General features: G+C 39.6%; 1 protein-coding gene across 2 annotated transcripts in view; it reads right to left on the bottom strand.

The window, feature by feature from the left end:
• The window catches only part of LGR5 (leucine rich repeat containing G protein-coupled receptor 5), a 119379-nt gene that overhangs the window by 54246 nt on the left and 39617 nt on the right, over nucleotides 1-25516 (bottom strand). For both annotated transcript variants that reach the window (XM_082850154.1, XM_082850155.1), the window contains exon 2: nucleotides 7265-7336. In XM_082850154.1, the coding sequence (XP_082706280.1) occupies nucleotides 7265-7336 (72 nt within the window). The remainder of the gene's footprint in view (nucleotides 1-7264; nucleotides 7337-25516) is intronic.

The following is a 25516-nucleotide window of genomic DNA, read 5'->3' as shown; positions in this document are numbered from 1 at the left end:
GCAAGGTGGGAAACTCTGAAGCAGTCCTCACAGTTTCATACTGATAAGATCACCTAGAGACCTTCATGGTCTCCATCCCCAGAGACAATGATTCAATTGTTAATTATTGGGAGAATCAGGAGATTAGTCAACAAATTTGAACAGTTATCCAGAGGAGACAGTAAGAACCTGAACTAGGTGGTGATGAAATAGAGTGAACAAATGGGAAAGACAATGCGGAATTATGAGCTTTAAGACTTGGAAACTGGCTGATACAGGAGGTGAGAAAGAATGACAGATGCAAAGGCAGTGACAGACACAGTGACCATAAGTTTGGATAATAAGAATGCTGATGGTGAGAAGCAAAGGCAGGAGTAAAATCTTGTTGTGGAGGATGGTTTGTGTGTTCATGAATGGATCTGGTTCTGCACTTGCTGAGTTTTAAAGTATTGGTGGGGTAGGTGGAGGTGTCACTGGGGTAGTGGAGGATTCTCAAAGTGTGGTCCCTAGATTTGCAGTATTGGTATCACCAGAGAATTTGTTATAAGTGCAAATTCTTGACATCCTCCCTTTCCACCTTCAACCTGCTGAAGAAACTCTGTGGCAGGGTCCAGCAATGTGCGGTTTCACAAGCACTGTAGGTGATTCTGATGTCACTAAAATTCGAGAACAACTGGCCTAGAGTAGCAGTCCTTAAACTTCATCATGCATCAGAATCACCAGGAGAGCTTGTTAAAGGCAGTGTCCTGAGTTCAGGGTTTCTGATTCATTAGGCTGGGGTGGGGCACATGGGTTGGGGTTTGCGTTTCTCACAAGCTCACGTGTGGTGCCGATGCTGCTGGTCCAGGGACCACACTTTGAGAACCACTGGTCTAGCAGTCAAAGACAAAAGAGATCTCAGCTAGAAATATGGATTTGGGGGTCATCTACATAACAGAGGTCGTTCAAATCTTGACTCTCTTTCCCAGACAGGGTAATTGTCTCCTAGTGAGTTTGTAGCCTCCTAACAGGTCTCTCTGCTTCCGTAATACCCCAAGCTATTTTGCATACAAAAATCAGAGAAATCTTTATAAATCATAATCCTATTTATTGCACTAGCTGCATACAATCCTCCACGGCTTCCCATTGCTCTTATTTGAATTCTATACATAGCCTGATTGTTCCTGCATGATTTGGCCCCTGCCTTTCTCTCCAGCCCCATCCCCTGTCACCTCCCCTCCCTCTCACTCTGCTCTGGCCACCCTGATCTTCTTTCAGATCCACAAACATATCACTTTCTTTCCTACCTGAGAGCCTCTGCTCACACTATTCTCCTACTAGATACACTCTACCCTAGTTCTGCAGACCACCAACTCCCCTCATCTTCCTGAGCTCAGTTCAGATGTCACCTTCTTTGAGACACTTTCCCTCCTTGTCATCCCTTGTTATTTATTCTCTACTTAACCATGTTTGTGTTCTTTATCACTTTTGTCATAATCAGCAAATATCATCCGTGTTTGTTTCCTTGCTTATCATCTGTCTCCCCGTCTAGATTGTAAGTTTCCCTGGAGTGGGGACTTCTTGACTGAACGAATGAAACGTAGAAAGTCATATTCATTCTTATGTCCCCACTGGCTAAATAAATACACGCTGAATGAATGAACTGAAGAGAACTGAGAAAGGAGGCAATCTAGGGAATGTCTATATGTTAGGGGTAGAGGAGAAAAGAAGGCTACGGAGAAAAAGAGGAGGCAGAAAGGTAGGGCACTTTAAGAACAGTGCCCTAATCGCCATACAATTGTATATATTATATGTGTGTATATATATATATATATAATATATACACACACATACACACACATGCACACACACATATATACATATACACACATATACACACACACATATGTAGATACACACACACATATATACATACACACATATATGTAGATACACATACCTACACAAGGACAGATATCTAAATCTCTATATCCAGCTGTATGAATAGACATTTGGAAGAGAACATAAAATAACACTAGAGAAAAAAAAGTTTCAAAGAGGCAGCATTTTTTCTTTTCTTATATTTTAAATTAATTCTTTAAAAAATTTTAATACAAATTTTAAAGGTAAAGAGGCAGCATTTTTTTTTTTTTTTTTTTGCGGTACGCGGGCCTCTCACTGTTGTGGCCTCTCCCGTTGCGGAGCACAGGCTCCAGACGCGCAGGCTCAGTGGCCATGGCTCACGGTCCCAGCTGCTCCGCGGCGTGTGGGATCCTCCCGGACTGGGGCACGAACCCGTGTCCCCTGCATCGGCAGGCGGACTCTCAACCACTGCGCCACCAGGGAAGCCCAGAGGCAGCATTTATAATCAATTACCAGATCTATGAAAAGGAGAGACTGAGCACTCTGACAAGGCCAAGGGTCAGGAAGATTATTTATGGGCAAGAAGGTGTTTTCATTTCACTAACACAATCCAATAGGTGAATTAGAGTTTACCAGAGTTCTTTCATCATCAATTCATTTGATCTTCAGACAAAAATCTCAAAAGACAGGCAGGACAGCTCTCACTATTTTTAGCAACATGATGAGGAAGTAGAAGTAACAAGCATAGACTGTACTTTCAGGAAGTTTGGTGGTATTTCTCATTACTAATTTCATCTGAAATAATAGATATCTACTATTTATACAGAGATTCTTTAAGGCCAACCATAATATGAGCAAACAGTTCCAGGGAACAATAGTAACTTAAAAACAAACCTCCCTAGAGCATCTCAGGTTTCCTTCCTAAATCGAGTATTTGATTCCAATAGCATTAGAATCTGGGAAGATTTTAAAATAGTACTGGGAAACAAAGGCCTTTAACTTAGACTGTTTAAAATGGTAACAATTCATTTTTCCCTCTGGTTTAATCAAGCTACCAATCTAAGTTTAAAGGAACTTGTACATGTCAGCATTAGGCACGATCTTTTAGTTCCTAACATCTGAACCACACTCTGATGGAACAAATGTGGGATTTATTATTTGTCCAAATAGCAAACATCAACATGAAGTCCTTAGTAAAACTGAAGAAATAGAACTGGGAGAGATACTGTTGGAGAGAAATGCAATTATTGCTCAGGATGTTCAAACTTGGTAAAAACTATCTGCACTGGTTGCCTATATCCGTTAAACCTCATGGTTGGAAACAGTTTTTCCTTCACAAATCCTGGATCCCTGGGATTACTCCAAAATCAAGCTCATGAAATAGGAAAGAAGGAAGTGAGAATCCTCTTGAAAGTGTTTTCATTTCGCTAACACAACTCAATATGTAAATTATAGTTTACCAAAGTTCTTTCATCATCATTTCATTTGATCCTCAGAATCTCAAAACAGGCAAGGGCGGCTTTCACCATCATGCCCTGAGGCCCAGGGAGGTCAAGTGGATTATCCCCTAGTAAGTGGCAGAGTCAGGACAGGAGTCCTGGGCTTGCTTCTGCTTCTAGGTACTGTGTTCTCCTCTCTACACAGCACACAGCCTAACCACACTCAGATTTTTTTTTTTTTTTTTTTTTTTTTTAGGAAAAAGGCTCTCTCTCTTCCTTGTGATATCACGTTGCACCAGCAGGGCGTTTGGCCTGTGCATGCCTGGTCACCTTGCAGAGTCATAAAACAAAAATAACAAATAACAAACAAGACTTGAATGTACCAAGACATGTGACACAGGTAGTAAGTGTTCCAGAAGGTCAGGAGGAAGAGAAGAAGACCATTAATCGTGATGGCTTTAATTCTTCTTAAATATTTGCTCCACATAGCCACTTTCTCCAGGGTTACAATATATTTAAAAAATACGTTAGGGATACCTCTAGGACTTTATTGATTCTTAGAGGATTTTGAATACGGGACCAGTGATGGATGAGAGATGAATCATGACTGTCTACACAGCTTATGACATAGATGGATTAAACTAGGGAGATGATAATCGGGCAATTAGAGCTAAGGGGAAGAGTGGTAACTTGGCTTTATTAATAGTGTTTTTTAAAAATTGAGTTTTGTGGTGGGAATTTTATTAATATCATTGAGAATATCAGTACCAGTTTCTGAATGGATAAACAATAAAGCATAGAGATGAGCTGAGTAAACTGAGCAAAAGAATACTTTCAGAACAGTTTAACATTTGAACAGTTTGTCATAACAAAAGATACACACACACAATAACAGATACAACAACAGATGTAACACATACAATAACAGATATCTAAATGTCTGTTTCTAGCTGTATGTTCATTTATTATTAGGTCATTTATTTACTATAATATCTTATGGAAAAACCTGGACGAATTTTTTGGCCAACCCAGTAGAATACTATATAAAACATGCTGTTTAAGTATATTTATGCATATGTAAAAATAATAACTAAGGTTTTGTTCCTGTTGAGTAATGTGAAATTCTGCACCTGAAAATTATGATGATACTTTTCTCAGAGCCAATATATGAGGGTAGTGAACAAATAACCTGCATATCCAATCTCTCCCTGCTGGGTAGACAGCTCTTTCTTGCTTTCTGTCTCACTCTTTTTCATTCCCTCACATATACCCAGACACAGACAGATGAACACACCTATCATTACAAAGCTCAGTTTAACAAGAGTTTAAAGTGTTCAGCTGTGCAGACCACTATACTAGGTACTATCGGGGAAAAGAAAAGCACAGGTGAATGAAGAACAATTCCAAAGCCTCCTTCTGCTTTCTGAGTATGGCTTTGAAAGTGAATTTGAATCTTAGTTCTGACACTTATGTACTCCATTATCTTGGGTAAGTTCCTTGTTTTCTCTGTACTTGTTTTTTTTTTTTGTTTTTTTTTATAATTTTGAAGTGAGAATAATAATAATATCTACTTTTATGGGGTTGCTAAGAGGATTCAGTGGGATAATGTGTGCAAAACATTTTGAACAGTGCCTGTCACAGAGTAAGCTATTACTGTTGTCAGTATAATTATATTATTATTTCGAAGATCTTATACTCCAGAAGAGAATACAGACTTAAACATAGCTGAGTCTAACGGAAACAATCAGCACATAACAAAGGCATGATCAAAATGCTCTGCTAAGTGGATGTGTGTGTTTAAACCCACAACACCCTAAATTTATCCTTGGGAAGAAAGGAATAGACCAAGCAGAGTTGATCATTTTTCCAGGTTCTATAAATATTATCCCCTTTTGCCACTAAATGAATAATGATGTCTTCAAAACATCAGTTAGATGCAGCACAGAATTATATATGGGAAAGTGGTCTTGCTTTTAAATTCAGCAAGTTGGCCAGCTCAGCAGAGGGAATTTCAGAACAGAAGGAGGAAATGGAACGAATAGTCTTTAAAGGGTCCCATCTACTTCTGAAATTCTATGATTCCATGGTCAAGATACTTGATGGAGTTTCCAGAGACATAAAAATAAGGTAATTTGTAAAAGTAGGCTTTTCAAATGGTAGTTCCCTCACCTTCTTTCCCCTATTTTTTCTCTCAATTATCTTTTGAAGAACTGGTCTTGGATGAAAATTAACATTCACCTCATGAAGAAAGAGGAGTTATTCTGAATGAATTGGGTCACCAAAGGAGGAACTCTATTAAACAAAGTCCTTGGGGAAGTGAATTATTTATTGATTTGGTTTGTGGTCGAAAGCTGAGGTGTATGTTGAAGGAGAATGGAAGCCTTTTGCCATTGCATATTATAAGGAAATTAAAGAGAAAGGCAGTGGGAATGCATATTTTAGAAATATGGGGGTAAACAGGACTAAGTATTGTATAATAATTATGGTGAGAAAGGGCAGATGAGAAGAATGTAAACAAGAAAAAAATGCTGATGTTTGAAATTTACTAAAAATAATCTAAAAATATTGGCTCATGTCAACTAAATCTGTTACTTTTTTCTAAGGCGGTGAACAAGTATAAGAAGCTCCTTTTACATGTTTGGCTTTCTCATTAGTTCATTCATTCATTCATCAAAAATGTATTGATTATTCATTACACACCAGCCAAGACTAGGACAGACATGGTCCCAGTCCTGACGAGGGTTAAATTTTCAGCAACAGAAATGGCCAGAGAGAAAAGAGAAGAGGAGCCTGGACAACCCAAAGTGAAAATCCATTTTTTGAATAATAAAAACTTGCTGTATAATCTAGTAATCTAAGCTTTTTTACCATACTCCTCGATAACAATCTGGGCATGTTCAGCTGATTTCAGTAGTAAAATAATCACATTTGTGAGAAAGCTAACGCCATCAAAAATAAATATAGATCCAACTCGAAAGGGGAGAAATTTGAGAATATTATCCTCTTGAAAAAAAATGATCAGTGTAGTGTAATTTGGTTGTGATGGATGGTTCTTTCCACCTCCCAAGGTGGATCGTGTGGTACATCAACAATTTAAATTACTCCCCAAATTGGACCCGGACTCTAGGAATTACAAAAGGGGTATTTTCAAAAGAGGTCATTGCCTAAACAATTCCTTTAATCAACAGTCAGAGGATTTATTTAGCTGATGGTGCCAAACCTTCTTCATGAAGCCTATGACGACGGTGCATCCCTCCCCTAAGTCCCCGTCCCTCAAAAGAGTAAGAGGATCAAATGAATTTTTAAATGCAGATTTTGGTTTATAGAGTTCTTTTTCATCTTCTGGAAAGTGATTACCAGACTTAATCAAGATTCCTCTGTGTATCATTAGCTAATTTTAGCTTCCTCCTTTTTAAAAAAATTGAATTTTATTTTTTTACAGTGAGTTTGGGAGAGACCAGTTTTAAGTCCTCTGTGGATTTCATGGTTTTCAGTTCGAGCCTTCAGGGAAGCTCAATTGAAAAGTAGGAAAACAGTAATTAAAAGTGATTAGGACAAGAAGTTTTGGTGCTATGAAATGAGGACGCAATTCTCCCCGTCATAAGCCAAACCAAGAGGCAATTTTTGGTTTTGATTATGGCTTTACTTGCAATTTTAATAAACATGAACCAGTATTCAAACTTCTAATATCCTGCTGCTTAACTATTTCCAAAGAGCTCTCCAGCTCTTTTAAACAGCTTTTGTTTTAAACTTTTAATTTGTTTGGCTCAGCCTCACCTTAGAAAGTTGTAGCTTCATGGTAAACCCTTTTATAAGTTGATTTCCAGAATCCTAAGCGATTCTTTCTTTTCCCCTCCCAGCTAAGTGTTTCCTCATGTGCCCAGATCGTTGGTGCTGACAGCTTTCCTGCCTTGTTTTATCTGGTTCTCACAGTAAGGACGAGAGACAAATACAAGAACGTGTCCAGTGTTGACTAGATGCGGCACGACTCCGCTGATACTTACAGCTCCTCCAGGAAGCGGAGACCGTGCAGAGGATTCGGGGGAAGCTGACTGATGTTGTTCATACTCAGGTCTCTGGAGAGGAAGAGAGGCAGTGTGTGAGGAGCGGCGTCTGCCACCACAAGGCAGTCCAGCTGTTCAGTTCACACATTTGCAAGCAATACAGCCAAAGGAACTCGTTGTGTTGCTTGACAAATGAATCGCTCTTTTGCACGTTAAATATATTCCTTTCCTCCCATGTCCCCCCCAACATCATGGGCTCTCAGTCAAATCAGAGACCCTAGGAGGAGCTGATACAGAATTCAAAATGATAGACCATTCATGGGCATGGTTGTAATTCTTCATGTTTAAAATGACCTGAGTAGACCAGCAAAGGGAACAGACATAACTCAGCCACCCTAGACATAACTCAGCGTCGGGTCCTGCTTTAAATTTTGTGGCAAAGAGAAATGTCTTCACCATGCAATTCTGGAAGTCCTCTTTCTCTGGGACTATAAGCACCTTGTAAAAACAAATGTTTTGATTCAAAGAAACTTAAAAAAACAAAACAAAACAAGACAAAACGCCTATTCCCTCCTTCGAACATGTTCCTTTTGCAGGTTCTCGGATTGCATTAAATAAGTGAAATGAACCATAAAACAAGGGTGTAATGCGATCCTGCTCTGTAGCACACTTCCTGCTGGGCCTGCACAGTAGTTCCTGGCACAGGAAACAACAAGCCACTTTGGGCAGAACTCAATCAATTTTTGTTTTAAGCGAAACTCCGTGTAATTAGATTTTATTGTTTTTAATTTTCTATTTCTTTACTGTCTCCCACATAATCCTACAGCATCACTGGTATATGCTGTCTGTATCTCAGAGGCCAAAAGACCAAATGATAGGCAGAGTCTACTCAAGACCAACTAAGACCGCATAACAGTCAGCTGAAGGTTGACTTGAAAAATGACATGCCCAAACGCCAAGACTCAGAACTAATGCCATTATAATCTCAGAGCAGGTCTACATACTTAAAATTTATCTTGAGATAAGATAAGGAGCTTATTTTTATTTATTATTTTTAAAAAATGATTCAGTTGACATATAACATGGTATTAGTTTTAGGTGTACAACATAATGATATATGTACATATTGTGAAATGATTACCACAGTAAGTTTAGTTGACATTCATCACCACAGAGTTACAAAATTTGTTTTCTTGTGATGAGAATTTTTAATATTTACTCTCTTTAGCAACTTTCAAATATACAATATTGTATTATAACTGCAGTCACTATGCTGTACATTACATCCCCAAGACTTATTTCTCGCATAACTGGAAATTTGTGTCTTTTGACCACCTATGCCAATTTCACCCCGGAGCTTTTATTTTATTTTTTTAACATCTTTATTGGAGTATAATTGCTTTACATTCTTGTGTTAGTTTCTGCTGTATAACAAAGTGAATCAGCCATACATATACATATACCCTTATCCCCTCCCTCTTGCATCTCCCTATCCCACCCTCCCTATCCCACCCCTGTAGGTGGTCACAAAGCACCGAGCTGATCTCCCTGTGCGATGCAGCTGCTTCCCACTAGCTATCTATTTTACATTTGGTAGTGTATATATGTCCATGCCACTCTCTCACTTCGTCACAGCTTACCCTTCCCCCTCCCCGTGTCCTCAAGTCCATTCTCTATGTCTGCGTCTTTATTCCTGTCCTGCCCCTAGGTTCATCAGAACCATTTTCTTTCTTTCTTTCTTTTTTTTAGATTCCATATATATGTGTTAGCATACGGTATTTGTTTTTCTCTTTCTGACTTACTTCACTGTGTATCACAGACTCTAGGTCCGTCCACCTCACTACAAATAGCTCAATTTCATTTCTTTTTATGGCTGAATAATATTCCATTGTATGTATGTGCCACATCTTCTTTATCCATTCGTCTGTCGATGGACACTTAGGTTGCTTCCCTGTCCTGGCTATTGTAAATAGAGCTGCAATGAACATTGTGGTGCATGACTCTTTTTGAATTATGGTTTTCTCAGTGTATATGCCAAGTAGTGTCACCCAGGAGCTTTAAAAAAAATCCGGATTATTCTTGTTATTGAAGTGGCCACAACCATTGCACCTAACCAGCGGATTTCAGTGTTGATAGCTTGATACCTTTATCAAATATTAACTTTTAATCAGTGGTGCCAAGAACTAAGGGATCATTCACTCTGTGCCTTTAAAAAGTCACGAGCATGTACAGGGAAGATAAAATATTTTGCTAAATGTTTTAGAGTATGCAAACCCCCAGAGTTATTAATTTTAATATTTATTAATTTTAATTATTAATTTTAATATCATTGTTGGTAAACAATGATGTAGCTGAATAATATACTATATTCTCAAGCTAAAACTAAACAATGCTAAAAATATAGACTAAAAAAATGTGTATTGTCCATATATTCAAAATCTGATTTTTTTTTCCTGGCACTGTTTAGATAAGAGAGCCAGATAATTGATTCACAATTTTAGTTCCCTGTGCAGATGTTTCTCTGAAGTAGCAAGGTTGTTTAGTTCACTGAACAGGCATATACTAAACTAAACAATACAGTCTCTGGATTCCTTACAGTGTCTATATAATCTCTGCAAAGACCTGATATTTCTAAAGCATATTCACTTACTTTTAACTGATATCCCACTTATTTCCTAAAAGGACCGGGTGGTTTGCTTCTAGAGCATGTTTATTAGTAACTTAGATCAAACCAGTCTCAAGACAGCTGGTGTGGATAGCACTGACATTCCTCTCCTCTCGTATTTCCCTGTGTGATGTGCAAATCAGTCTGGGACAAACACTGATCTTGTCTATTGCAGAAAGCTCTAAATAGAACAAGGAAATTTATGTTTAAGGAGATTCATAAGCACTCCACATTATTTTACTATTTATTACCCTATTTCAGGCACCTGGAAGTGAAGCTTACATCAGCATTCACTCTCAGGGTTCCCCCTGGAGCATTTTTATGGTGGAGCAGCAGAAAGAATACAGGCATTGTTAGTGTACAGAGTCTTGGGTTTGAATCCTGGCCTCCCCATGCGCTAGCTGGCACGATCTTGGGAAAATGAACCTCCCTGTTCAGGCTCCCTCGTATTTAAACAAGGGTGTTCCTACATTAATAGTTTCATACCCTATGATAGCCGTTTCCAGTCAGGAGGGAGAGACTTAATTTGCTTCTTGAAAAGGAGAGTACCTCCCTTTCCCAACAGGAAATTAATCACTTCTCCCTGTTACCTGACATTGTGGTTCCTCCCAGAAAATGAGCTCGTACGTTCGGCCCTCCATATCCGTGGGTTTCGCCTCCCAGATTCAGAGAGCTGATTGTATTCGTTGAACTACACCATTTTACATAAGGGACTTGGGCATCCTCAGACTTTGGTATGCGCGGGGGCTCCTGGGACCAATCCCCCAGTCACACCGAGGGACGGCTGTATTGCTAAACCGACCCTTTACGACTTGTTTTCTAATATAGACTGTTTACTTTCTTTTTCTTTTTTTATTGAATTATTGTTAATTTACAATGTTGTGAAGGCGGTTTTCTTTTAAAAAGCTGCTAACAATGCAGATAAACCTATGGCACAAAATAACTTAATAATAACAATCTAAAGTAAAATGAAATAGACTTTTAAAACATGAATCCAAAGTGGGTAAGGTAAAAATTAGCCGCATTCACCTTTTCTCTTTTGTGTGCACCTTTTGCATTGATGTTCAAATATAACACCGGTCTAGCTCAGCGCTTCCCAAGCTGTCCATGGTAAAAGACCAATGAAAAACAAGTTCTACTTTGCTGTGGACTTATATTTTTATAAAATTAATTAACAGAAAAGTGAAATAACACAAAGATATGCAAAATACAAGCCTCAATATTTTGGTATGTGACTTGACAGATTATTCAATTTCTGTGAAAGTTTCTAAACCTTTACTCTCAAATCCTTATCTGTTGTGGATTAGTAAAAAATAACCCTGGCCTGGGAGGGGTTCTCAGACCATGCCTTTTGGTGAGCAATGCTGTTCTTGCCTTCGTGTCAAGAAGGGCAAGACTTAAGTTACTTTTAGCCAGTTCAACTTTGAGTAAAACATGATAGAATGAGAATGTTTGCCTGCTAGAGAGGACTGGCACTCAGCAGGGTGAGGTCGCCCACTTAAAAGGGAAGAAAATGAGATTCACGGAGTTGAGAGGTCTCCAAGTCACAGTGCAGAATTTAATGGGAAAGCCCCTGGGCTGGAGCCTAGAGCTCTGCTTGCCCTTGGTTTTTTTGCTTTTCCTTTTTTCCAACAAATTTTCTACTCTGTATAAAAACATCCTCATTCTCACTCTTAAATTATTTTTTAAACTTTTCTGTTTTTTCTTCTGTAGTATTTGGTCTTTCTGACCCCTGGAACACATATAACTTTAGCAGAATAAAGGGATCTTAAAATAGCTTCCAAATCTGTGCATTACTTACTTTTTAAACTATCATTTAAAAAAAGTCCCTATTTTGCACCACATTTGACCCATGGTTCAGTTTCCTAAAATCAGTGAAGCAATGTAATCCACTTCTTTAAGTTTTTTCATCTTTTGCCAAGATGTTGAAATTAATTTTGAAGAACTGGTCACTAGGTAAAAGGATTTCATCAGAAATGGAGGATTCATTGTGACAGGATGGTCAAATATGTTAAACCATCCTTCCCTGTCTCTGACCCAGCTCTTGTCTACACTGTGTTAATGACCACATCTAGAAATCTGGAATAGGATTTGCAAAGTTCCATGGGAGCAGCTGACTATCTACTGGAACCACTGCCGGAGCTTTAAAAAATATAGATGCCTGGGTCCCATCCCCAGAGTTTCTGAGTCAGTTGGTCCGGTATAGGCATTGGGATTTTAAAAAACTTCTCAGGTTATTTGAACGTTCAGCGAAGGCTGTGAACAGTGCTTAGGAAGAACTCTTTCTAAATTTCTAGATGGGTGCTCTGAGTTCTACAACTCACTCAAAATTTAGGAGGCTAACTAAAGATATTGTTTCCTCTGGGTAGAGAGTTCCACCCAAACAGACAGTATCTTTCTCTTGAAAGTGTCTTTGTTGCTTGCAACTCTATTATTTATTTTTCTTCATGTGACAAAATATTAATTGAGCATTAATTGTGGTCACGTCTAGGAAGACAGTGGAGAAGAAATCTGAGTCATCTTCAACTTTTCCCTTTCCTGCTGTCCCTATGTCCCTAAGGCACCCAGTGTTAATTCTGCTACAAAGCTTGCTCCTGCATCTGGCCTCACTTCTTCCTTCCTGGCTGCTACTTTCGGTCAGGTCCCTGCTCTGTTGATAACTGTTCTACTCTCCTGTTTACCGTGCCTCCTCATTCTAGGTCATCTTCTACACCATGGCCAGAGAGGTCACCCTGAAAAGTCCATCCGATCATGTCACTCCACTCAGAGATATTGCTGGCCAATAAGAAAGGCATCCCCTCAGATGATTTGGAGAAGCGCTTCCCCTCTGGGAGGGGAGGGTGGTAAATTAAAGAAAAGGTATTTGCCTCCTGCAGAAGCAGCCAGGGAGCAGAGTGAGTGGGGTGGCAAAGAGAGCTTGGCTTGGAGTTCAGCCCCCCGTGGAGAGCTCCGGTACCAGGCACCGCCTGCACAACCACACCCAGCTGGGACTCCCCTGCCTGAGAACTTGGGTGGACTTCAGGCCTCTTAGAGGAACCAATGTCCCTACCTTCGTAGGCTCTTCACAACCTGGCCTAAAGCATGTTTCCACCTTGATCTTACGCTACCTTGCTCTCTGCAACATGTGTTCCAGTTACACTGAAAATCTTTCTGTTCCTCTTTGCATCTGTCTTTACCCATGTGATTCTCTTTCCCTAGAGTGCATTATCCTCTCTATTTCCAAATGACTACTCCAGTGCTTAACAGACCCCCATGTTTCAGACACAAACTCTTCTCTTTCCAGCTTAGTTGTTCTCTATTTCCACCTCTAGTCCTTGGATACTTCCAGGATCAAAGACTTGTCTTAGCCTAAGATCATACATTGATCTCCTGGATCACTATCTCGCCAGCACCCTGAACTGTCTTTTGTTTCCCACTACTGGCAAACCCCCAGCTCTGAGAGAAAACCTAATTCATTTTCTCTTTTACTATCTCAGTGGACTGAGTGCCACTAGAAAAGAAAAACTCACAAATGTGCAGATTAGTTACTATAAATTCATGGTCTTTGTGGGCTCTCTACACCACTGCACAGTCCTGTTATTTGTTATGGCTCAGTTTAGTCCTGCAGGGACTGCTGCCAACCTTCACCGCTTGCCTCAGACCCCTTAATGGACAGCCACTCCCATCATGGTCACCTTCCCTCTGACTTCGTGGAATTAACTGGGATTCTTTAGATCAAACACGACATAGGCCAAATTTTTGTTCTCTTTTGTCCCTTGCTTAAGATACCCACAGTTTTCTCTTGCTCATGGGTCCCATCTCCCCACCCCCAGGATGCTACAGCACATGATTTCATGAACAATTCCTTCTATTTCCTGCATTTTCAATTTCTTTCTCTTCCCTTTCAATGTATAAATGTAGTCAAGTCTTTTCCATGAGTAAAACAAACAAAAAACCAGATCTTACGATCTCATGTCTTCCTCTACCTGCTACCTAATCTTTCTCATTCCCTTTGGGGTTGTTTCTAAGTCTCCAGTTGTAGTCTCCACCTCCTATTCCCTTCTCAGCCCATAACACACAGGCTTCCAGCCCTACACGCCAATGAAACTGCTCTTGCCATAGAAACAATGACCTCCATGTTGTCAAATCTAATGAACACATGACTTACTGGACCTCTCTCCCACACCAGACTCTCTCTTTCCGGAAGCACTATACTTTATAGTTTCCAAGGCATCATTCTCTCAGGATTCTTTCCCAACTTTCTATAGACTCTTTGTGGGATCGTCTTCTATCTACCCCTTATACGGCAGTATTCTCTGGAGCTCTACCCTTGGCCTAGTGTTCTGCAATCTCTGCCCTTTCTTCTTGGTGACTGTTACTTACTCTCACGGGTTTAAGTATCACTTAGATGCCCATTACCCCCCAAAGCCATATTCCTAGTCTTAATGTTTCTCCTTCAGAATCATTTATCTAATTTCCTTCTGGATATGTCCGTTTACCAATATTGCAGGAATGCACTGTGTCTAAAATGGAAATAATTATTTTCTATTCCGAACTCATTTCTTTTTCTGTGGGGCCAGTTTCTAGTTAATGCCACCACCATCTTCCTGTCAAAAAGCTCAAATCTTAGATACTATTCAACTCTTCCTATTTTTCTTTTTTTTATCCTCTCTGTCTATCCCCTTTTCTCTCTCCTAACTCTGCCCTCACTCTCTCTGACCCAATCATCTGAAACTGCCTCCCAACTCTGTGGCTGCCTGCTTCCAGAAGCTTCCTGCTTCTTATCCTTTGAGACCCACCCTCTGAATGGCAACTAGAGTGATCTATCCAAAAATGCAGAATTAGCCACCCTACTTAAAACTTTTCAATTCCTATCACCTCCCAGATGAAATCCCCATTTGTTAGTATTGCATACAAGCTCCACTGGGGGGCACACCAACCCTTTGTCACTCTGGCATATTGATTCTAATTCATCCTTCAAGACTCGGGTTGGGTGGGTGTCATCTCCTCCAGGAAGCCTTATCACATTTGTGTAAGCGATTTGCTCTCCGTCCTCCTGTATCACCCCATACATTTAATGACATCATATTGAAATGATGTGTTCATGTGTCTGTCTCCTGCAGTAGGGTGTATTCCTCATGATCAGTGGCCATTTTTTCATCACAGTACTCCTAGTATCTAGCCGCATGTTTGCATACAGAAGATACTCAATGAATGTTGAATTGAACTCTCTTCTACTGCCTCTGTCCTATGAGTGAGCAGATGATCTTACCCAATCCATTAAAAAAAAATCAGGTTTCTCATCAAATGGCTACATAATCCTAACTGTGAGGCATGTAATCCTTTTGGTATAAAACACTTTTGGGAACAAAACACACTTTGTGTTGTGCCCACCTTCCACAATGGCTTTTGCTCACAATTAGCGTTGTGGTTTCTCTTTTCAGTCAATCCTATTTGTTTTCTGTCCTAGGGATTCCTCAGAGATTCTCATCCATTGAAAGTCCCCTTCTACCCCCATTGCCCAAGTACATTTATGCTCATGTTCCTCCTCCCCTCCCCCACTCCTTCTACACTTCTGCTCCTGCCTATATCCCCCCTCCTGTTCTTCCTCCTTCTTTTTATTCCTGTTCCTCCTTCCCCCTTCTTCTTCTTTTTCTAAAAAATTTTTACTGGAGTGTAGTTGATTTACAATGTTGTGTTAGTTTCAGGTGTACAGTAAAGTGAATCTGTTATACATATAAATATATCCACTCTTTTTAAGACTCTTTTCCCATATAGGTCATTACAGAGTAGTGAGTAGAGTTCCCTGTGCTACACAGTAGGGCCTTATTAGTTATCTATTTTATATATAGTAGTGCGTATATGTCAATCCCAAGCTCCCAATTTTCCCTCTTCTTCTTTCCTTCTACTTTTCCTTTTCTCCTCCTCTCCTGCAAAAATATCTACCCTTCTTATCATTTCTATGGATTTGTTGTGGGAGAGGCATGACTGCAGTAAGTATTTAGTCCACCATCTTAAAATCCGGCCATACTGTCTCTATTTGAGACTTGATACGTGAATCAGTGAACAGAGAGGCCATTCCTTATAGTGTGCTTATTAAACAAAGAAAGCAACAACAACAAAGGTTCTTTAATCTCTGCCACAGTTGAAGACAAATATTTTCTTCTTTAGCAGGACCATGCAATTCCTATTTCTTCTAAGTACAATCATGTTAAATTTGTCTTGGGAGATCCAATAGCATTTAGCTTTTTGCCAGACACCTTTGTTAACAATGAATGGATCCAGGATGGAGACATACCAGCACTTTTTAATTGATCACTTTTTAAATACATTTCTAGAGATAAGCCCTCCTGTGAACTTCAAAAGGAAAGGTGCAGGCTTGAGTAGCATTTTGACAGTATGAATAATGTATGTCTGGATACTTTTCTCATGTTATTGTTTTTAACTCCAAAACAATGTATCTTTGAAAAATACTTTTTACTGAAGTATAACATATATGGGAAAAGGAATAAATCCTAACTAATAAATCCACTGAATTTTCACAATGTGAACTCACCCTTGTAAACCAGCACAAATCACTGCTACCACCTCAGAAGCTTCCTAACTCACTGCTCCCCCCAAAAGGAACCAGTCTGCTGACTTCTAACATTTTATATTAATTTTGCTTGATTTTGATCTTTCTATAAATGGAATCATAAAGTGCATGTTTTTTTTTAAAGACTATTTTTAAGAGCATTTTTAGGTTCACAGCAAAATTGAAAGTACAGATATTCCCTATATACCCCTTCCCCCTCCCCACATGTATAGTCTCCTGCCTTATCATCATTCCCCACCAGAGTGGTACATTTGTTACAACTGATGAACCTACTGATACACCATAATCACCCAAAGTCTGTAGTTTACGTTAGGGTTCACTCTTGGTGTTGTACATTCTATAGGTTTGGACAAATGTATAATGACATGTATCCAGCATTATAGTATCATACAGAGTATTTTCACAGCCCCCCAAATCCTCTGCGCTCCGTCTATTCTTCCCTCCACCCCTGGCGTGCACAATCACTGATCTTTTTGCTGTCTCCATAGTTTTGCATTTTCCAGAATGTCATATAGTTAGACTCATACAGTGTGTAGCCTTTGCAGATTGGCTTCTTTCACTTAGTAGTACAGAGGATAGCTTTTTGTGTTTTTCTAGCTTCTTTCCCTCATTTATGAGATTTATCCATGTGTTGCACGTAGCAATAGTTAATTCCTTCTCAATGCAATATGTGTCTCATTTTGTTGTTATACTACAATTTATTTATCTGCTGAACTATTGATGAACATTTGAGTTCTTTTCAGTTTGGGGCTATTATGAATGATGCTGCTATCAACATTCTTAAATATGCCCTTCCTTGAACGTATATATAAGTGCATATCTGTTGGGTATATATCTAGGAGTGGAATGGCTGGGTCTAGGTATATATGTATCATATGTTCAGCTTTAATAAATCCTGCCAAATAGTTTGCTAAAGTGGCTATATTGATTCATACTCCCACCAGTAGTGTATTAGAATTCCACTGGTTTCCATTTGTTATAGCCAAAATTGATATTATTCTTTAAATCTTAGTTGTTTTGGCTAAATGTATGCACAATGGTATCTCACTATGGTTTTAATTTGCATTTCCCTCATGTCTAGGAGAGTTGAGTGCCTTTTCATATGACTTTGACCAGCAGGATACCCTTTTTCTTGAAGTGCCAGAAGAATATTTTATTTGATGACCTTCAAATTAAAACTTACTTGTTGTAAAAAGTGAAGCTATACATTGATATGTAAAGAAAAAGCTAATAATCTCCTTACTCCTCTTCTAATAGTATTTTCTTTCTGAGGTTTCAAAGTTGTTCTTTGAGATAGTTGAGGTGTAATAGTTAGGAGCATGTATTCTGGAGCTATTTTGCCTTAGTTCAAGTCCTGGCTTTGCTATTTCTAAACTGAGTAACCTTGAGCAAGTTATTTAATAGCTCTGTGCCTCAGTTACCTAATCTGTGAAATGGACTTAATAATAGTATCTGCTTTATAGAATTGTTGTGAGAAATAATTGAGCTAATGTATGTAAAGTACTTAAAACAGTATCTGGCACGTTATAAGCACTACATATTTGCTATCATTATTATTATAAAATAGAATCTCTTTTATGTTTTTACAAATTAAAACTCTTACCTATACAGATGTATCAAGAGCAGAGAAATGTTAGCTTACTGATATTCATGGTTATCCTGAAAAAAATCTCTTTAAAGTTACAGGATAATTTTAAAAATGTTTAGAGACAGTAGGCTTATGTTCTACTGGTCCCTTTGCTTTATTAATATTAATTTTTAATGGAAGCTTTGAAAAGACAGAGCCTCAAAGCTCTGTCAATAACAAGAGAAGAGATAGATACAGTTTTTGTGAGATCATTTATCTAAAAACCTCATGTACTCAGAACACACCCCAAAATAGAAAACGAAGCAAGCAGACAACAAAACAAAACAAAACAAATGAACAAAGGAAAAAATAACAATAGCAAACCAAACCTTCTTTGAACAGTCAGAATAAGAAGCCCACAGAGCCAGTCGTGAATGTTTATGTACTTTTCTCAGAGGAAAACGTCCCAATCAGAAAGGAAGTATTCTTTATTTGGGCAATCTTGTTGTTTGTTTGGTTTGGTTTTGAAATCCACGGTGGCAAATTACTCATGGGAGGCAGACTCAACAAAGTTGGCAATGATGTGGGAAAGCAGATTTAAGAACTAAAATCATCATCATCATTATCATCAAACACATAGATCTTTATCCATCTAGTGTAATAGTTCTAGATATACCAAAAGCTTCCCACCCAATTTGGAACCAATTTCCCTGCACCTCCCACAAGATAGTATAGAGCTTTATATGTTCTAAAGGATGGAATAATCATCAAAAATCATCAGAAAAGTTTAAGAATCTAAGAATACACTAAGGTTCTATCTTTTCTACTTCTCTCTATTCTCTGTGAACAATTTCCAGACTTGAACTTGCACCTGCACTACAGATCTTTCTTTCTTTCTTTTTTTTTTTTTTTTGCAGTACGCAGGCCTCTCACTGTTGTGGCCTCTCCCGTTGCGGAGCACAGGCTCCGGAGGCGCAGGCTCAGCGGTCATGGCTCACGGGCCTAGCCGCTCCGTGGCATGTGGGATCTTCCCGGACCGGGGCACGAACCCGTGTCCCCTGCATCGGCAGGCGGATCCTCAACCACTGCGCCACCAGGGAAGCCCCAGATCTTTATTTCTAACAGCTTTATATTTGGCCTTCTCCATGTGGTTAATTGACCTGTCACCTACAGCCCAACACATTTCAAATTGGACTCACTGTTTTCTCTCTTTTTCCCAGACAAGCTTTTCTCCTTGTGTTTCCTCATCTTGAGTAATGCATCACCGTTCTCTCAAGCAACCAAGCTGGAAACCTCAGGTTTATTGGTTTTTTTTTACGTCATCCTATCATTCATCGTCCAAATGGCCATTAACCCTATTGATTATATCTCTGAAATGTTTCTGGAATAATAACTAACATTTAGCTGACACATACACACACACAGTCTAATGAATCTTCAGATAACAATGCATTTTATAGATGAAGAAACAGGGACACACAGAACTTTAGCTTTCCCAAGATGACACTGGCAGTAAGTGGCAGAGCCACGGTCTGAACCTGATCTGTCTGACTCCAAAGCTTTTGGGATCAGCCCTTTTCAGCTACACTATATACTAGAATCCAAGTTCTCATTTCAATTTTTGGCTGCCATAGCTTAAGTTCTGGTCCTAATATTGCATCACCTTTCTCACTCTTAAGAATTACCACGCATGTAAGGAGATAGCTCAGGGAAAGTTTGCTCCGCACTTTTCTGAACCTGGTCACAGGTTGGTGGAATTTCTGGCTGCTTTTACCTCTTGGCCAGCACTTTTGGAGTGACTATTCAGACCTCTCTGTACTACCGACTCTGCTTCCACTTAGCCTTTGTACACCCTCTTTTGGGTCTTTCTTGGCTTCCTGGTCTGTAGCCCCTGGTCCATCTCTCTTCCATACCCAGATCCCAGAATTCCAGTCATAACTCTGGGTTTCACACTCATCTGCGGGGGGCGGGGGGATTTCAAGCAATTTCAATGGGATCTTAATGGTCCTCTCTACCTTCATTCTTCCCTCCTTCCCAGTCCATCTGGAATTATCTGAATTTTTTCCCTGAAGGATAAAGGAGCTAATATTTTATACTGTGTTTCATTTTTTTCTTTTAACAATAACTCCATTTATTTGTCTAAAACTGTACAGTTTACAAAGCTCTTTCATGCCCACAAATTTGTCTTTGTATGAGGTATTTGAACATGAGTATTTGCAGAGTCCAAACTAAGACTGTACTATAATTCACAATACTAATGTTCACTTGAGGAATATATTGATTTTCTTTATGCTTGAAAAAAAAATCAAGCAACTGGCTTTGGAACTAGAACAGGGTTTCTCAGTCTTGACTCTATTGACCTTTGGGGCTTGATAATACTTTGTAGTGGGGGGCTGTCCTGTGCATTGGAGGGTGTTGAGTAGCATCCCTGGCTGTACCCGCTAGATACCAGGAGCACCCCTCCCCCAGTGGTGACAACCAAGAACTTGACTGTTATGGGCTAAATTATATTCTCCCCTCCCCCCAAATTCTTATGTTGAAGTCCTAACCCTCAGTAACTCAGAATGTGATTGCATTTAGAAATAGGGATTTTAAAGAGGTCACTGAGTTAAAATGAGGTCATTAGGGTGGACCCTATTCTGATATGATTGGTGTTACTATCAGAAGAGGAAATTTGGACGTAGACAGATACAGAGGGAAGACCATGTGAAGACACAGAGAGAAGATGGCCATCAACAAGCCAAGGAGAGAGGCCTCAGAAGAAACCAACCCTGCTGACACCTGGGTCTTGGGACTTCCAGTCTCCAGAACCATGAGAAAATAAATTGCTGTTTTATAAGCCACAGCCTGTGGTACTTTGTTACGGCAGCCCTAAGAAACGAATGCACAGACATTGCCAAATAAATGTCCCCTAAGGTCAAATTGCCCCTGGTTGAGAATCAGTTAACCAGTACACATGAATTACACACAAGAAAAAACTATTAATTTTGCCTTTTGTGATGACAGAAAAAGTAAGTTTCCAATGACCTTTTTTCTTTGAAAGAGGGAATTTAGAAAAACCTTCCCTCCCTACTCCTCTTTCACATCATAAATTCCTTATAGCAGAAAATTTCGTTACTTTATTATTGAACAACGAAAATATAAAACAAAGAGCAGAGCCAAAGACTATAAGGTATGGTTCATGTATAACCCAAGGAGTGACTCTGAGGCTGTGTCATTGAGTCTTTTAAACAATTCTGGAGCTGTGGCTGCACTGAATGTTTCCATAATAATTACCCAGAAAAGACTCCCAAGGCAATATTTCAAAGAAAATCTTCCAAAAGCTTTCATGAAAGGAGCTAGATCTATTTTATTGCACCCAGGCAGAAATGCCCATTGTTTTCCCTGCCCTGTGCAATAAGTAAGACACTGAAATATCTTGCAGTTAACATGGTGTGACCATGGGACCCTTCCATGCCAACAGGACGAAATCTTTCTCTCCCATCCACATTCCTTCTAATATCCTGAAGCACACACAAAGGCTCTGAGTTATTATTAAAAAAGGCAGATCTGACCCATCATCCTACCTCATCCCATGGGTTCAAAAGGCCTTTACTGGTTGCCCATCATCTGCAAAATGGATCCCATGTTGTTCTCTAGCTGTGGTATGAGGATAGCAAAATGGGTTACAGGGTCTCAAAAGATGGTTCCGCCACCAACTTGCTTATTGTCAGTTTTATGCTTTTGTGGTCTTAACTTCCTAGCAGGTATTTCATGCTGCCATGGTGAGGATTAAATGAGATACTGTAGGTGCATGCCCTTAGCTCAGCATCTGGCACTTGAAAGGGCTTTACTGGTTGTTGGCTGAAGTCTCCACGGTCCAGTCCTGATCTACTGGATTAGGTTTACCTCCATCTAAACTCTTCCAAACAGTCTATATTCCAGTCGCACCAGATTGCCTTTTATTCTCCCAAGGTGTCCTGAGGTTTTACCCTTTAGATGGACACAAGATATATTTCCTGTGAAGCTTGTGTTCAAGGGAAGGGATTTGGAGCATCTTATCCTGTGGCTTTCTGTGCCCAGGCTCTGTTGGAGTCACACAGACTAGAGAAGCTGCATGTCAAGCGCCTGGCACAAGGCTCCATCCTGAGGGAGCAGCCGTCATCTCCTGTAGTCACATCTGCCCACCTGTGTCCCACTCAGTCTTCGTTCCAAAGCGCTCTTGCACTTCCTGCTTCTACTCCTGGCTCCTCTGCAGATGCCCCACGTGGCGGCCAAAGGTAGTCCTTCAAAACCGAATTAGCTCATTCCCTGGCATGGCCTGAAATTCCCCCAGTGGATTCCTGTTTGCTCTTAGGTTAAATCCAAATGCCTTAGCATGGCATTTTGTGTGTGTGTGTGAACAATAAAGTGGGTTTATTTAAAAAGACGATGACAAAATTTGACATTGAGAGAGATATAAAAGACCCACAGGATTTAGAATTATTAAATACAAAAATGATTGGCTATAAACAACGTAAAAATAATTTCCCTGTCCCCAAAAAGAAGTATGGCAATTATAAAATTTTTGTACTGTATGTGCATTTCCCTTATAATTTTTAAGAACCATTCTAACAGTCTATTTGTGTACAATATAAATTTACCATAACTGTTAATAAAAAATTATTTTACATTTGAGTTTACTGAGTGTGCCTTTTTCTGTAAGTAACAGTATCTTTGGTTTCAAGTTCACCTTGAAATTTTTATTTACCACAAAGACCTTTTTACCCCTAACTCCTTCTACAATAGAAGACAGAGGCTAATCAGTCATGGGTCCTGTAAAAAACAATGTGAAGAAAGGTTCTAGAGTGATCCAAAATACCAATGCAGATATTACCTTTCGGTGGCCAGCTAAGAGGTCCATTCTGCGCCAATGAAACAAATGGAAGTGAAACCTCAGAACAAGCAGAGTTTAAGTTCCAGGCCAACATACTGTGGATGTGAGGCCAGCAGAGGACATTCCATCAAACTCAACTGAGCCCAGTGCATGAGTGGGGACCCTGAGGAAGCCCAGATGGTCTGCTGTGAATGCCAGCTGGGTGCAGATGATACTTAAAAGGACAACGGTATAGCTGGATGTGAAAATTGAGAACCTGCCTACCATAAGCTGCTTATCTTTGAACCCAAGACCTTAGACCCAAGACCCACGCTATTTCTCCTCTCTGAGACAGCACACCTAGTAAAAACAGCATCCAAGATTGGTTTCATTATCTCCTAAGCAGGTAGTGGTGACATCACCACTAGCACTATAGCATCCAAGCTCTGATACAAATGGATAAGCTTCTGAGTCAGTAAGAGCAGAAGCTGTGTCCGGCCATCTGCGTCTGAAAACCATCCACAACGCACAATTGGCAGATGAGAAATTAAAAAAGGATGAGGTCATTAAACTGTCTCACTGGAAACATGATTCCACTCTTTCAGACAGAAAACCTACTAGCCTGGGAGACTTTCACCAAAGTACTGAAGGATCTGATGCATGGGCTCATTGCCTGAGACCTACAGTCTTGAGTCAAAAAAAATCTACCAGGAGGACAAGAAAAGTCTAGTCTGTGAACCACTTGGTCAGAAAGGTCCTGTTTAAAAAAAAAAAAGGACCCACTTTAACAAAGGTCTCGTTCAAAGTGCCCTGGGTGGTTGGCTCTAAGACAGCCTGCCAGCAACAGACAGTTCTTCCAAATTATCAGAACTGGTTATGAAGTGTCTTCTGAGAATAGTTTGACTACTCCCTTACACCATCAACAGTATTAAACTGGGCAGGAATCTCTGGATATTCACTTCCTTGAGAAGGTCTCCTCATCCTCATACCGACTCATCGTCCCTTCACTCACCCACTCAGGTTATACCTGCCCCTGGGTGGTTCCTCCTAGATCCCGCGTGCTTTCCCTTCTCGGGTCTTCTCCCGTGACACTCATCTGCACCTCACCCTCCCTTCCAAAGGCTGTTCCTCTTTGTTCTTAAATATCGCTTTTTCAGATAAGTCTTCCTGACCTTCTAATCTAGAATAGGTCCTTTCCCGTATCGCCTTGCTCTTCTTCCTGCCTCCCTCTATTCCCCTCCCACCCACCCCGCCACCTCCCACCATCATTCTTTTCCCTTAAGAATAGTTTTTGGTCACATCTTTGTTTTTTATTTTTTTAACATCTTTATTGGAGTATAATTGCTTTACAATGGTGTGTTAGTTTCTGCTGGATAACAAAGTGAATCAGCTATACATATACATATATCCCCATATCTCTTCCCTCTTGTGTCTCCCTCCCACCCTCCCTATCCCACCCCTCTAGGTGGTCACAAAGCACCGAGCTGATCTCCCTGCGCTATGTGGCTGCTTCCCACTAGCTATCTATGTTACATTTGGTAGTGTATTTACTTTCCTGTCCTCCTTTCTTGAATGCCATGAGGGCAGGGGGCTGCTAAATCACCAGCTTTTAGCACAGTGTCTGGCACATGGTTGACAATCAATAAACACGCTTGTTGAGTGACTGATGAGCTGAATGCATGTCACATTCTCTGGCCTTATTCCCTTCCTTTCTTATTTCTAGGCGGATTATTTTTACTAAGGATGTTTTGAGTCTCAGAGGATAGCATAGCATGCAGATTAAAGAATACCTTGCTTTTCCTTTAGACAGCTGGCTAAAGTGTACTTTAAAAACATAACTCTACTATAAGTGCCAATCTATTTATCAAAAACGTATTGATGAAAAATAGATTAAAAAAGAAAAAGAAACCCTATAAATCTCACCAATTTTTGAGTTAGCTTCTAGTTGAATATGAAAGATGTAGAAACATGATTGTATTTCAAAATCAAATCGGGCATACATTCTATACCTATTTTGCTTTTGAACATTTTATGAGCCTGCATAGACACATACACTTTTCTCTAAAATAAATTTTTTTCTCCCATTAAACGGAACAGTCTTTACTGTTCTTACCTCAGTGGTATGGAGAATGTGAATTCAATGTTTATAAAATGTATTCTGAGATCCTTTGAAGCCTATCATATATTTAATGAACTCTTGTTATTTCTGCAATGCTTTAAGGCATTTAAAACTCAAAACAAATTAGTAAAAACAGAAATGTAATTCCCAAAAAGCCAAAATGCTACAATATTTGAATTAAATTAAACTACCCAAGAGTTTGATTTACGCATTCCTTTTCTAAGGTGTTCCTAAACACTGACTTGCATTAGAAAGATGAGAGACAAAAGTTTCTCCGTGTTGCAGTGGAACTTTTCAATTATGCTATGGGAGTAATATCCTAGCTTAATGTTTGTCTTCATTTCAATGTGGGGCTGATAGACCAACTCTAAAGAGACACTATTCACTTTCAGATAAACTGTTTTTCCATTTAATTTAACCAAGATTCCAGTAGAGGGAGCAGAGTCAACAATTAGAGAAGAGAGACTTTCAGAGTTCAGACACTCAACAAGGA

The sequence above is a fragment of the Leucopleurus acutus genome, assembly GCF_964270905.1.
Source record: "Leucopleurus acutus genome assembly, chromosome: 11".
Classification (NCBI taxonomy): domain Eukaryota; kingdom Metazoa; phylum Chordata; class Mammalia; order Artiodactyla; family Delphinidae; genus Leucopleurus; species Leucopleurus acutus.
This window is presented reverse-complemented; position numbering and strand designations above follow the sequence as displayed.